Below are 14,602 nucleotides of genomic sequence, written 5' to 3'. Positions count from 1 at the left end.
ATTTACAGAACGACCAAAAGCTGTGTGCGCCTCGCCATTGCGATACATCCACTTTAAAACAAGCGCATAGTGATGGCTTTGTAACGATGAGCAGCAGACAGTCACGTTTCCAGCCTTACCAGCGGCTAAACCCCCTGGGCCCAGCTGGTGAAGACTGGTTCTGATGACGTAATCTGCCCGTCTGTTTAACAGGAGCTGCGGTCTTTACATGTTCACGTGGACACCACGTTGAGAAGGTGCGTGTTTAAGTGCCCGCTTCCTGTAGTAGAACTGAGATGTTTAAGTTCATTCCTCTGCTGCTTTCATTCCTCCCAAATAACTTCAGAACCAATTGCTGCATTTTACAGTTTTATTATAGAACAAAAGCAATAACAAACAATCAGATGAATAATTTTTTTCCAAAGATTTCTCAAACTAGTATTTCAAACGTTAAAAAAAGTGACTATTGAACCCTTGATAAATATACAATTCCTAGGAGTGCATGGAAGTGGAAATTATTTCATAGAGCACCTCCCCCCCAGTGATGGCTCCTCCCCTCAGTGATGGCTCCTCCCCTCAGTGATGGCTCCTCCCCCCCTCAGTGACGGCTCCTCCCTCCCTCAGTGAGCACTAGGAGCCACACATGAGGCAGTCGTCGCGGTTCTCCAGGGAGCAGACCATGGCGGCCGTGTTGCGCTCCTTGGCCTCCTCGGCCGTCTCCGCCGGGGCCTCCTCCTTCAGCATGTCCTTGTTCAGCGTGAACTGGATGGGGGCTGCGGCAGGCTTCGTCCGCAGGTAGTACATGCCGGTCTTCAGGCCCTGGAGGGGGGGGGAGAGACTCGTCTCTTAACGTGTCCTGAAGCTCTTGAGCGCGTATGTTAGGGGGTGATGTCACCCAGGTGTGAGGGCTCAGCCATTACAAGCCGTTGGAGAACGGCCCTTTCCCTGTGGCCTCGTGACCTCACTCGTGAGCTATCCATCGTACAGCTATGCGGACAAACAGGAAAAGGCAGATTTCCTATGGCTTGTAATGTAATGTAATGCCTCATCACACTCACACCTGGTGGCGTGGTTTATTAAAGGTTAATCCAGGGGTTAGGGGAGGGGGACTCACCTGTTTCCAGCCGTAGAAGTGCATGCTGGTCAGCTTGCCGTAGTTGGGCTCTGCGATGTGGATGTTGAGCGACTGGCTCTGGTCGATGTACGCCCCGCGGTCCGCCGCCATCTTCAGGATGGTCTTCTGGGAGATCTCCCACACCGTCTTGTAGAGCTCCTTGAGGTCCGCCGGGATCCCAGAGATGGCCTGCAGGGGGACAGCGGCGGAGGCATGAGGGCAACATACAGCACGGCAAAATGAGTGTGGTTAGGCGTGTGTGTTTAGATGCGCGTGTATGTTTAGGTTTAGATGTTTGTGTGTTTTAGGTTTAGATGTGCATTTCAGGTTTAGATGCGCGTGTGTGTGTATATTAGTTTTAGATGTTGGTGTTTTAGTTTTAGATGTTTGTGTTTTAGTTTTAGATGTTTGTGTGTTTCAGGTTTAGATGGGTGTGTGTGTATATTACTTTTAGATGTTGGTGTTTTAGATGTTTGTGTTTTAGGGTTGGATGTGTGCGTGTGCGTTAGGCGTGCGCGAGTGTCATGCGCGTGTTGCGCGCTAGGTGCAGCCTTTACCTGAATGGAGCCGTTCTGCGCGATGAGCTGGTTCTTCATCTCCTCGCTCCACAGCCCCCTCTCGGTGAGGTCCTTCAGCATGTGGGGGTTGATGATCTGGAACTCCCCGGAGAGCACCCTGCGGGTGTACAGGTTGCTGGTGTAGGGCTCGATGGACTCGTTGTTGCCCAGGATCTGTGCGGTGGAGGCGGTGGGCATGGGCGCCAGCAGCAGGCTGTTCCTCACGCCGTGCTTGGCGATCTTCTCCTTGAGCAGCTTCCAGTCCCAGAGGTCGGTGGGGGTCACGCCCCACATGTCGTACTGCAGCACCCCCTTGCTGACGGGGCAGCCCGGGTACGTCTCGTACGGGCCCAGCTCCGCCGCCTGCTCGCAGCTCGACTCCAGCGCCGCGTGGTAGATGGTCTCGAAGATGTGCCTGTTGAGGAGCTGGGCCTCCGGGCTCTCGAAGGGGTAGCGCATCAGGATGAAGGCGTCGGCCAGGCCCTGCACGCCGATGCCGATTGGCCGGTGCCTCTTGTTGGAGCGCTCGCCCTCCGGCACCGGGTAGAAGTTGACCTCGATGATCTTGTTGAGGTTCTTCACGATCACCTTGGTGACGCTGGCCAGCTTCTTGAAGTCGAAGGTGCGCTCGGCCGTCACGTACATGTTGAGCGCGATGGAGGCCAGGTTGCACACGGCGACCTCGTCCCCGCTGGTGTACTCGATGATCTCCGTGCACAGGTTGCTGGACTTGATGCAGCCCAGGTTCTGCTGGTTGCTCTTGCGGTTGCAGGCGTCCTTGTAGAGCATGTAGGGCGTGCCCGTCTCCGTCTGCGACTCGATGATGGCGTGCCACACCTGCTGCGCCTTCACCACGCGCTTGGCCTTGCCCGCCGCCTCGTAGCCGGTGTACAGCTTCTCAAACTCCTCCCCCCAGCACTCGTCCAGCCCGGGGCAGTCGTTGGGGCACATCAGGGCCCACTCCTGGTTGGACTCCACCCTCTTCATGAACAGGTCGGGGATCCACATGCCGTAGAACAGGTCGCGGGCGCGCTGCTCCTCCTTGCCCGTGTTCTTCTTCAGCTCCAGGAACTCGAAGACGTCGGCGTGCCAGGGCTCCAGGTACATGGCGAAGGCGCCGGGGCGCTTGTTGCCGCCCTGGTCCACGTAGCGCGCCGTGTTGTTGTACACGCGCAGCATGGGCACCAGGCCGTTGGAGTTGCCGTTGGTGCCGGCGATGTAGCTCCCCGTGGCGCGGATGCAGCTCACCGCCACGCCGATGCCGCCCGCCGACTTGGAGATGAGCGCGCACTGCTTGAGCGTGTCGTAGATGCCCTCGATGCTGTCGTCCTTCATGGCCAGCAGGAAGCAGCTGCTGAGCTGCGGCCGGTTGGTGCCGGCGTTGAACAGCGTGGGCGAGGCGTGCGTGAACCACTTCTCCGACAGCAGGTTGTACGTCTCCACGGCGGCGGCGATGTCCCTCTTGTGGATGCCCACCGCCACCCTCATCAGCATGTGCTGCGGCCGCTCCGCCACCTTGCCGTTGATCTTCAGCAGGTACGAGCGCTCCAGCGTCTTGAAGCCGAAGAAGTTGTAGGAGAAGTCGCGGTCGAAGATGATGGCGGAGTTGAGGCGGTCCTTGTTGTCCGTGACGATGTCCAGCGTCTCCTTGGAGATCATGGGCGAGTGGCGGCCGTTGAGCGGGTTGACGTAGCTGTAGAGGTCGTCCATCACGTCGCTGAACACCTTCTTGGTCTCCTTGTGGAGGTTGGAGACGGCGATGCGGGCGGCCAGGCAGGCGTAGTCGGGGTGCTTGGTGGTGAGCGTGGCCGTGATCTCGGCGGCCAGCGTGTCCAGCTCCACCGTGGTCACGCCGCTGTACAGCCCCTGGATCACCTTCATGGTGATCTGGGTCGGGTCCACGAAGTCCGTGTTCAGCCCGTAGCACAGCTTCTGGATGCGGGACGTGATCTTGTCGAACATGACGCGCTCCTGGCGTCCATCTGGGAGGAACGCGGGAAGGTTAGAGAACAGTTCGTTTAGGGAACTACTTCACTACTATACTTGAGCACTAAAAGGCTGTATCCGTACTTCACTGGAGTATTCATTTTTTTCCCCCCTACTTCATTACATATTTTTGATGAGTGGTGAGGCTTTTACTCAAATTCATTTTTTTATGTGCTGAATCTTTACTCGTTACAATTATTAAAATTGTACGAATCATATCAAACCCAGTATCAATGCCAGAGCGGTTTGGGGCCCAGACACTTTAATTTACAAAGACCTCAGCGATGTAAAGTGCTCTAATCACTTTTTTTTTTTTTTTTTTTTTACATAAGAAATACTTGTATGCGTCTACTGGGGGGTATTCCAAATAGCTGGTTAATATACAAACCTGAGCGAGTTAACCGGGAGTTAGTGCTAAAGCTTATGATGGAAGAGCCCTTTGGCTTTGTGGCAGCACTAGCTCAGGAGGTAGAGCGGGTTGGCTGGTAACCGCAAGGTTGCTAGTTCGATCCCCGGCTCCTCCTAGCGTGTGTCGAGGTGTCCCTGAGCAAGGCACCTAACCCTAACTGCTCCCGACGAGCTGGCTGTCGCCTTGCATGGCTGACTCCGCTGTCGGTGTATGAATGTGTGTATGAATGGGTGATTGTGTGGCAATATTGTAAAGCGCTTTGGGTGGCCACTGGTTACAGATAAAGCGCTATATAAATGCAGATCATTTACCATTTTGTGAGAATTATGCTTCCGGGCTGTTCGATAACAAGGTTTACCCTTAGGCTTAATTTTTCCTCAAGCCGGGGTCTCTAGTACTCAATACATCTGTCAGTTAGTGAACCGCTCAATGATTGAACCGCTCAAAGATTGAACCGCTCAGTTAGGAAATGATGCAATAGCGTGTCGCACTAAACACGCACTAACCGTAACCCCTCAGATATACTTTAACGACGTCGTTAATTAGACTCTAATGAACCATTGCGTTACTAGACTATGTTTGTAGTTTAAACTACCAAAACAACGTATATTCAGGAGGACTTCAAGACAGAAAGTACCTTAACAAGCGGTTCTTTCCCGCGTTAATCTGATCAGCTCGAATGTAACAACAGTGTAAAGTAACGAGGTAAACTGAATATGTATAAATATTTATTTATACATGTATAACTTACACAGGTGGCTCCATGGTGGGGCTCAGATGCCAGTAACGTTAAAGATTTTTAACAAACCTTATAACCTCAACATTATTCAGACAGAAGATACGCACCTCGTTTGATGACATGCATGTCGGGGTCCGGAGGAGACTTAGTCAAGTTTAAGTCCAAGTTGTTGGAGAGTTGATAACAAAGAGAGGAGAGCGACCCTCTTCACGTTGAACATAAGGCGCGAATGAGAAATGCGCGCTTCTTGCTTTTAAAGACATAAATCCGCGCGGGAGAATCACAATAGTCTTGTTCCGCTCATGGACCTCCGCTTCAGAATGGTTCCGCTTCCGGTCGTGTCTTTCCGGAGGAGAAGAAGAAGCTGAATAACCTCGAGAACGAATACATTTAATGATGGAGACTCCGGCTTTCGTTTAGACGTGTCAACAATTTATTTGGGATTTAACATGTAAATTGTAACATTCAAAATTAATTTAAAAAAACGTGATCAAGGAAATGTAACATTCAACATCAATACAACCTCCAGCTTTCCTCGAGTGCCCGGTTTGTTTACATAATGTGGGCGCATCTGTCTGCGTCACACAAATACCCGGCGCATTCACTGACGCAAATGACGTTTAGAAATGTTCAGCGTAGACTAGAGGGATGACACTGACGGGTCTGTATAAATAATAAAGTCTAAATATAATAATCAAAAATAATATAGATAATAAATAAAAAGAGGGGGGGGGGAGAAAGTGTTCTTGATGGAAGTGTGAAATGGGATTGCACTGGTTTATGTAGAGCCTATATAAATAGAGTGCAGTATATGGTCCGGGTGTACATGGAGTTGTAATAAACTGACTATGTTTATTCAGCTAATGTCAGACCAATAGAATAATGGAAAGGAAATGTAATGGAATAGTGTCTGCAGGTCACTAAAGGCTGAAGAAAGTGAACTGGAATAAAGTGTGAATAAACGAATAGAAAATGAGTGAACAGCATAACAACAAGGGCAGAAGACTGGGAGGGCAGCGGCTGTGGTACGCTGGCCCTTTAAGGGCGCGCGTCATCATGCGACGGCAGTTAGTGGAAGGTCCATGGATTTTGTCCAAATCCCCCCTAAAATATTCAAAACCAGTTACTCAAAAAGCCATTTGAAAAAAGTATCATAATTCATTACCAGGGTTCGATTATTAATATTATTATTTTTATGACCATATGACCTATGGTCATGAGGGTTGGGTGATGATGACCGAAAGGACGAGATCGCGGGTACAAGCGGCCGAGATGAGTTTTCTCAGAAGGGTGGCTCGCGTCTCCCTTAGGGATAGGGTGAGAAGCTCAGCCATCCGTGAGGAACTCGGATTAGAGCCGCTGCTCCTTTACTTACAGAAAGGAGTCAGCTGAGGTGGTTCGGGCATCTGGTAAGGATGCCCACTGGGCGCCTCCCTTGGGAGGTGTTTCAGGCACGTCCAGTGAGGAGGAGACCTCGGGGAAGACCCAGGACTAGGTGGAGAGATACACTGGCCTGGGAACGCCTCGGGATCCCCCCGTCAGAGCTGGTCAATGTGGCCCGGGAAAGGGAAGTCTGGGGCCCCCTGCTTGAGCTGCTTCCCCTGCGACCCGACCCCGGATAAGCGGATGAAGATGAGATGAGATTATTTTTATGAATATAGTTTACCAGTCACAACAGTAGAATGTTGTTGACTGTTGTGGCCTCGTAAAGAGTCCCTGTCCCTTTAAGAGGCTCCGGCCCACGCGACGTTACAACACCCGGAAGTGAGACGCTGCTCTCCTGCAGCTCTGCGTCTCTCTCCGAGTTCAGCCGTTCATCATGACTGTCCACCCTCCAGTGTGCGGAAAAAGGACTACGTAGATGCATCCGCCACGTCGATGTGATGACAGGTGGAATATTATTACCGACCACGAACATTATCCCCTTTATCGTTGCACATGCGAGTAAATGGTGTGAGATATTATGCTGTTCAACTTCACTGAGAAACGTTAAACCCGGCTCTGCAAGTAGGAGCCTACAGTTGTGTTCATGGTCTCATTTAGGAGTTGAAATGGTCCGTCCTGTTGGGCTGGGCTTCAGGATAGATCCTCATAGATAGATCCTCATTGATAGATCCACACGTCCACTAGACTGTACTCTCTAAACAGGCCCTCCGGGATCGATAGGTGCCAGTCACAGGACGTGTCCCGTGTGTTACGTTCTGTTAATGATCAGAGTTCCGGGGTCGCCCCACGCTCTCCTTCTCTGCGCTATAGGTTTCGACACGTAGCTGGGAAACGTGCCATGTGTTGTGGGAGTCTGACCACCACGTAGACGCTCCATTGTAGGCCTCAACCACGCCGGTACCACCATGTCCCGATCGAGTCGGCGATACAAGCCCCTCCAGGTCAACCACGGCGGCGGTCCGATCTCCGGATGCGACCGCATCCGCATGCCACGGGCCCGCGTGCTCATCTTCTGCCTGATCGCGGTCCTGATGCTGGCCGTGATTTTAGGGATCTGTCTGTCATACGAGACAAGCGGTGACCATAGCAACCGCCTGCCTGCGGTGGACCTAGCAAAAGATCGGGTGAAGTACCTCTCGGAAACACGCACGCACACACAGACGCACACACTGCTCAGTTTGCATCCTATTGAGTAATCGATGTCCTATCATTGATGATGTTTACCTGGAGTGTAATGATAGAGTTCAATATGATCCAGAATTCGTAATGGATTTATGACATGACAGCATCTCATTATGGTCTGCCTGTCCTCTGTCCCCCTCCTCCTCCTCCTCCTCCTCCTCCCCCCAGCTGTCCCACAAGCCCGTGAAGACCTCCCCGTCCCAGCTGCGGCGCCTGGCAGCCCAGGTGGACGGGACCCGACTGTGGGAGACGCACCTGAGACCCATCCTCATCGAGCGGCTGCCAGGGACCCAGGGCAGCCTGGCTGTCAGGAAGGTAAACACGTTCACACCGTCGAGTACTGCTACTGTCGACACGGAGTACTCCTCCTCCACCTGCTACTATACTACTGCTACTACTGCTACTATACTACTGCTACTGTCGACACAGAGTCACTCCTCCTCCACCTGCTACTGCTACTGCTACTATACTACAGCTACTATACTACTGCTACTGTCGACACAGAGTCACTCCTCCTCCACCTGCTACTATACTACTGCTACTACTGCTACTATACTACTGCTACTATACTACTGCTACTACTGCTACTATACTACTGCTACTATACTACTGCTACTGTCGACACAGAGTCACTCCTCCTCCACCTGCTACTGCTACTGCTACTATACTACTGCTACTGTCGACACAGAGTCACTCCTCCTCCACCTGCTACTGCTACTATACTACTGCTACTACTGCTACTATACTACTGCTACTACTGCTACTATACTACTGCTACTATACTACTGCTACTACTGCTACTATACTACTGCTACTATACTACTGCTACTGTCGACACAGAGTCACTCCTCCTCCACCTGCACCTGCTACTGCTACTATGCTACTGCTACTATACTACTGCTACTATACTACTGCTGCTACTGCTACTATACTACTGCTACTATACTACTGCCCTACTGTCGACACAGAGTCACTCCTCCTCCACCTGCTACTATACTACTGCTGCTATACTACTGCTGCTATACTACTGCTACTATACTACTGCTGCTACTGCTACTATACTACTGCTACTATACTACTGCTGCTACTATACTACTGCTACTATACTACTGCTACTATACTACTGCTACTAGTACTAATATTACTACGACTGCTACTAGTACTACTACTGCTACCTTACTACTTCAAGTACTACCGCTACAATGCTACTACTAATACTACTACTATTTATATACTACTACTGCTACTATACTACTGCTAGCTTAGTATAGTACTTTACCACAGCTTATATACTACTGCTGCTTCTGCTACTTATATTACTAGTACTACAATACTACTGCTGCTGCTACGGCTGGTGCTACTGCTATACTACTATTCCACTGCTTTAGTACTTATATTACTATTACTACTATACTACTGCTTTAGTACTTATATTACTATTACTACTACTACTACTATACTACTGCTTTAGTACTTATATTACTACTACTACTATACTACTGCTTTAGTACTTGTATTACTATTACTACTACTACTATACTACTGCTTTAGTACTTATATCACTATTACTACTACTATACTACTGCTTTAGTACTTATATCACTATTACTACGACTACTATACTACTGCTTTAGTACTTATATTACTATTACTACTACTATACTACTGCTTTAGTACTTGTATTACTATTACTACTACTACTATACTACTGCTTTAGTACTTGTATTATTACTACTACTATACTACTACTACTATACTACTGCTTTAGTACTTATATCACTATTACTACTACTACTATACTACTGCTTTAGTACTTATATTACTACCACTACTATACTACTGCTTTAGTACTTATATCACTATTACTACTACTGCTCCTCAGCAGTTCCAGTAGCGGCCTGCAGGGGTCCCTAGGGAGCCGGTGTAGGGCCTCCCACCAGGAGGGGGTCCACTCCCTAGTGGAACCCCTCCCGGTGTAGGGCCTCCTACCGGGAGGGGGTCCACTCCCTAGTGGACCCCCTCCCGGTGTAGGGCCTCCTACCGGGAGGGGGTCCACTCCCTAGTGGACCCCCTCCCGGTGTAGGGCCTCCTACCGGGAGGGGGTCCACCCCCTAGTGGACCCCCTCCAGGGCCCTCCCCTCACCTCGCCCTCCTCTCCTCAGCACATCACGTCCACGCTGAGCTCTCTGTCGGCCGGCTGGACGGTGGACCTGGACCCCTTCCAGGCCCCCACGCCCCGGGGGCCCGTCACCTTCACCAACCTGGTGGCCACGCTGGACCCCTCCACCCCCCGCCGCCTGCTGCTCTGCTGCCACTACGACTCCAAGGCCCTGCCCCCGGACGCCCGGGCCCCCGACAAGGTGTTCCTGGGGGCCACCGACTCGGCCGTGCCCTGCGCCATGATGCTGGAGCTGGCCTCCGCCCTGGACGGCCTGCTGGGGGCCCTGAAGCAGCAGGTAGCTGGGGGTGGGGGTCTGTAGGGGGAGGGCTGTAAGGGGAGGTCTACAGGTGGAGGTCTGTAAGGGGAGGTCTGTAGGGGGAGGGCTGTAAGGGGAGGTCTACAGGTGGAGGTCTGTAAGGGGAGGTCTGTAGGGGGAGGTCTGTAGGTGGAGGTCTGTAGGGGGAGGTCTACAGGTGGAGGTCTGTAAGGGGAGGTCTGTAGGGGGAGGTCTGTAGGGGGAGGTATGTAGGGGGAGGTCTGTAGGGGGAGGTCTGTAGGGTTAGGGTCTGTAGGGGGAGGGCTGTAGGGGGAGGTCTGTAGGGGGAGGTCTGTAGGGTGGTGGTCTGTAGGGTGGTGGTCTGTAGGGTGGAGGTCTGTAGGGTGGGGGTCTGTAGGGTGGGGGTCTGTAGGTGGAGGTCTGTAAGGGGAAGTCTGTAGGGTGGGGGTCTGTAGGTGGGGGTCTGTAAGGGGAGGTCTGTAGGGTGGTGGTCTGTAGGGGGAGGTCTGTAGGGTGGGGGTCTGTAGGTGGAGGTCTGTAAGGGGAGGTCTGTAAGGGGAGGTCTGTAGGGTGGTGGTCTGTAGGGTGGAGGTCTGTAGGGGGAGGTCTGTAGGGGGAGGTCTGTAGGTGGAGGTCTACAGGTGGAGGTCTGTAGGTGGAGGTCTGTAGGGGGAGGTTGGTAGGTGGAGGTTGGTAGGTGGAGGTCTGTAGGTGGGGGTCTTCAGGTGGAGGCCTGTAGGTGGAGGTCCTTAGGAGGAGGTCTTTGGGTGGAGGTCCATAGGTGGAGGTCTTTGGGGGGAGGTCTTTAGGAGGAGGTATTTGGGTGGAGGTCTTTGGGTGGAGGTCCTTAGGTGGAGGTCCTTAGGTGGAGGTCTGTAGGTGGAGGTCTTTGGGTGGAGGTCTGTAGGGTGGAGGTCTGTAGGTGGAGGTCTGTAGGGTGGAGGTCTGTAGGGTGGAGGTCTGTAGGGGGAGGTCTGTAGGGTGGAGGTCTGTAGGGTGGAGGTCTTTGGGTGGAGGTCTTTGGGTGGAGGTCCTTAGGTGGAGGTCTGTAGGGGGAGGTCTTTGGGTGGAGGTCTGTAGGGTGGAGGTCTGTAGGGGGAGGTCTTTGGGTGGAGGTCTGTAGGGTGGAGGTCTGTAGGGGGAGGTCTTTGGGTGGAGGTCCTCCTCTGCCCCGGGCTGCGGGCCCTCCTGTCCTGACGGTCATCACATTTCCCTTTGTGTAAATCAGACAGAGCAGGCGTACCTGCCCCCTCAGCCACACATTTGCATATGTAAATCAGACAGACACGCAACGTAAAAAACAGGGTTTGTAGGCGATTTAATTTATATTTGGATTAAATCGTTTGTAAACGCAGTTGACCTAATTTCACTATTTTAGTCCTGAGGGTTTTAAGAGACTGAAAGCGTTCAGACGTCTACAAACAAAGCCTCTCTATTGTGTATTCTGTCAATAAGCCTTGATTCTGTCTGTCTGTCTGTCTGTCTGTCTCCCCCCTCTCTGTCTCCCTGCCTCCCCCTCTCCCCCATCAGCGGCCTGCCGTCACCCTGCAGCTGGTGTTCTTCGACGGCGAGGAGTCGTTCGAGGAGTGGACCGCGGCGGACTCGCTCTACGGCTCGCGGCACTTGTCCGAGTGGATGGCCCGCACGCCCCACCCCCCCGGCTCCACCCACACCACCTTGCTGCAGGCCGTGGTGAGACCCCCTCCCCGGGACCCCCACCCAGGGACCCCCAGCAGAGAGGGACCCCCGGTAGAGAGGGCCCCCCAGTAGAGAGGGCCCCTTCCCGATTCCTGAACTTGAGTATCGGCCGATACCGAGTATATACCGATACCGCCTCCAGCTGACTACCAACAGCACTTGTTCTTATTGAAGGGTTCTCATACGATGACAACGATGTACAGTCGGTTCACTTACTGCCGACAAACTTATGTTCCTTTATTGTGAACCCTTCAGCGTCGACTGACCCTCCCTCCACGACCGTAGACAGGGCGAGGTCGCACGTGTTTTTAAATGCGACTCTTGCGATCAGACTTTACATCGAGACCTTAGAGTCGCTTGGTCTTGTTCATGTTTAGAATAATTCCTGGTTAAATGCTGTATTTCTCTTGTCGCAGAAATCTGCATTCATACTCTCCATTCATTCCGGGCGTTCTCGCCGGTTATCAAAGCACAAAAAATAAATGTAACTACCTTCCCACGGTGTGGAGATGGTTTGAATCCTGCTGCTGTAGTTCTCTACTCCTCGATGAGATCCGATCCCAACGCCCGCCAGAGTCCTAAAGCGACTCCGGGCTGGAACCCACGAGGTTAACGGAGCTGTGTCGTGTGTCCCCCCCTCAGGACCTCTTCGTGCTGCTGGACCTCCTGGGTGCGCCGGACCCTCTGATCGCCAACCACTTCGACAACACGGCCCGCTGGTTCGACCGCCTCATCGCCGCAGGTCAGCCATACCCCCGTGATCCTTCACATCAGACCTCTCCTGATCTCGACTCTCCTGATCTCGTACCTCTCCTGATCTCGTACCTCTCATGATCTCGACTCTCCTGATCTCGTACCTCTCATGATCTCGACTCTCCTGATCTCGTACCTCTCATGATCTCGACTCTCCTGATCTCGTACCTCTCCTGATCTCGTACCTCTCATGATCTCGACTCTCCTGATCTCGTACCTCTCATGATCTCGACTCTCCTGATCTCGTACCTCTCATAATCTTGTCTCTCATGATCTCGACTCTCGTCTGGTCTCGTATCTCTTCTGATCTCGTATCTCTCCTGATCTTGTATCTCTTCTGATCTCGTATCTCTTCTGATCTCGTATCACTTCTGATCTTGTGATCTTGTATCTCGTGAACTTGTATCTCCTGATCTCGTACCTCTCGTGATCTCGTACCTCTCGTGATCTCGTACCTCTCGTGATCTCGTACCTCTCGTGATCTCGTACCTCTCGTGATCTCGTACCTCTTGTGATCTCGTACCTCTCGTGATCTCGTATCTCGTGATCTCGTACCTCTCGTGATCTCGTACCTCTCGTGATCTCGTACCTCTCGTGATCTCGTACCTCTCGTGATCTCGTACCTCTCGTGATCTCGTACCTCTTGTGATCTCGTACCTCTCGTGATCTCGTACCTCTCGTGATCTCGTACCTCTCGTGATCTCGTACCTCTTGTGATCTGTGTCCGTGCTGACTGCGCTCTCCTCGGTGCTTCGTCTGATCTCCAGAGAAGCGTCTCCACAGGCAGGGTCTGCTGACCTCCCACCCCGCCGAGCAGATGTACTTCAAGAAGGATGTGTACCTGGGCCCCGTGCAGGACGACCACATCCCCTTCCTCCACAAAGGTGAGACCTTTAGGACACACACACCTGGGGCGGCAGGGAAGGGGATGGAGCTGACGTGCAGACACACCCTCATGGCCAGAGATGTTCCCGTACCAGTTTTTTTCCTTCCCGATTCCTGAACTTGAGCATTGGCCGATAGCGAGTATATACCGATACAGCCTCTAGCGCTGAAACTACTGATGGCACTTGTTCTTATTGAAGGGCTCTTACGATAACGGCGATGTTTGGTCGCTTCACCTACTGTTGACAATTATTTTAGAACTACATAATTTAAATTTATAATCTATAATGCATTTGTATACTTTAAGTTAAACGTGAGCATCGATGTTTGTCCGACTTGGTAGCTCGAACATACGTAGATCGGAGATGGCGCGTTTCCCACTCCGACCTTCCAGCTCAGACCGCTAACGGACGCGGCATCTCACCGTAGGGTCTGTGATGTTCTCTGCCTGTGTAGTAATCGGGTCACGTGACGGTATCGGGTCACGTGACGGTATCGGGTCACGTGACGGTATCGGGTCACGTGACGGTATCGGGTCACGTGATGGTATCGGATCAGCGCATAGACCTGCGTACTCGCGATACCCGTACTTTATTTGAGGTAGTATCGGTACGGGAACAGCTCTACGATGGCCTCCCTACCCCCCTGTCCAGCCCACCCTGCTCTCACCCGGACCACCCCCTCTTCTGTTTGGAAGTCGAACCCACCCTCTGCTCCCCCCCCCCCCCCCAGGGGTCCCCATCCTGCACGTGATCGCGACCCCCTTCCCGGCCTTCTGGCACACGCTGGACGACACGGAGGACAACCTGCACCGGCCCACGGTGGAGAACCTGACCCGCATCCTGGCCGTGTTCGTGGCCGAGTACCTGGGCCTGTGAGGGCCTCTGCCCCACCCCCTCTGGGGCCCGACCGGGGCCGGAGCGTCACCACACGGAGGAAGAGGAGGGTGACCCGCTGGGGACGAAGCAAGGTCGGACAACGCATCGACAGAACTAGAAGCCGGAGCTCCGGTTCCTCGCTCGCTCCCGGCCTGATGAGGCTCACCGTGGAGGAGGAGAACCGGTCATATGGGGGATGAAACAGTGTTCACTTTACCAAAGACTTCGCTAGGGTGAGTTTTTGGACTCTTTTCTTGAGTCGCCAATGCATTGAGTTTAGCAAATTAAATAGTTAGACTTTTCCACTTCAATGTCTGGTGAAACCTGCCTTGTTCATGGTACGTCTTTACAAATCGCAGAGGAAACCATCATGTGAATTTGAATGAATCTCTATTCAGGATTCGGTTATCTGTCTGTCCGTCTTCAGTATCGCATGAATATACCTCTCTACCCACGGACATTCTCCATTTCACATTTCCCCTTCATCTAGGGTTTGAAAAACAACACTCAATAAACTTGGAACTGAAAAGATTGGTTT

At 52.4% G+C, this 14,602-nt stretch overlaps 2 protein-coding genes across 2 annotated transcripts; one reads left to right on the top strand and one right to left on the bottom strand.

Annotated features, from left to right (window-relative positions):
* Positions 1-335: 335 nt before the first annotated feature.
* LOC132473987 (ribonucleoside-diphosphate reductase large subunit) lies at positions 336-5,310 on the bottom strand. Its single transcript, XM_060074389.1, has 4 exons — positions 4,892-5,310; positions 1,651-3,632; positions 1,094-1,282; positions 336-798 (listed from the first exon to the last, which is right to left on the bottom strand). The coding sequence occupies exons 1-4, from the start codon at positions 4,908-4,910 to the stop codon at positions 610-612; spliced, it is 2,379 nt and encodes a 792-aa protein (XP_059930372.1). The 5' UTR covers positions 4,911-5,310; the 3' UTR covers positions 336-609.
* Positions 5,311-6,218: 908 nt separating this feature from the next.
* qpctla (glutaminyl-peptide cyclotransferase-like a) lies at positions 6,219-14,593 on the top strand. Its single transcript, XM_060074390.1, has 8 exons — positions 6,219-6,674; positions 7,041-7,354; positions 7,581-7,727; positions 9,575-9,868; positions 11,381-11,542; positions 12,191-12,290; positions 13,069-13,185; positions 13,919-14,593. The coding sequence occupies exons 2-8, from the start codon at positions 7,136-7,138 to the stop codon at positions 14,062-14,064; spliced, it is 1,185 nt and encodes a 394-aa protein (XP_059930373.1). The 5' UTR covers positions 6,219-6,674; positions 7,041-7,135; the 3' UTR covers positions 14,065-14,593.
* The last annotated feature ends 9 nt before the right edge of the window (positions 14,594-14,602 follow it).

This window comes from Gadus macrocephalus, chromosome 16 (genome assembly GCF_031168955.1).
Source record: "Gadus macrocephalus chromosome 16, ASM3116895v1".
NCBI classification, from domain to species: Eukaryota; Metazoa; Chordata; class Actinopteri; order Gadiformes; family Gadidae; genus Gadus; species Gadus macrocephalus.
This window is presented reverse-complemented; position numbering and strand designations above follow the sequence as displayed.

What these genes read in the sequence shown, in the direction of transcription:
- LOC132473987 (XM_060074389.1), bottom strand. An exon ending in CGCAGAACGGCTCCATTCAG is followed by an intron (nt 1,283 to 1,650) that starts GTAAAGGCTGCA and finishes GTCCCCCTGCAG; the next exon opens with GCCATCTCTGGGATCCCGGC. An exon ending in ACTTCTACGGCTGGAAACAG is followed by an intron (nt 799 to 1,093) that starts GTGAGTCCCCCT and finishes CCCCCCCTCCAG; the next exon opens with GGCCTGAAGACCGGCATGTA.
- qpctla (XM_060074390.1), top strand. Translation starts at nt 7,136, where the DNA reads ATGTCCCGATCGAGTCGGCGATACAAGCCCCTCCAGGTCAACCACGGC. An exon ending in TGGACCTAGCAAAAGATCGG is followed by an intron (nt 7,355 to 7,580) that starts GTGAAGTACCTC and finishes TCCTCCCCCCAG; the next exon opens with CTGTCCCACAAGCCCGTGAA. An exon ending in CATCCCCTTCCTCCACAAAG is followed by an intron (nt 13,186 to 13,918) that starts GTGAGACCTTTA and finishes CCCCCCCCCCAG; the next exon opens with GGGTCCCCATCCTGCACGTG.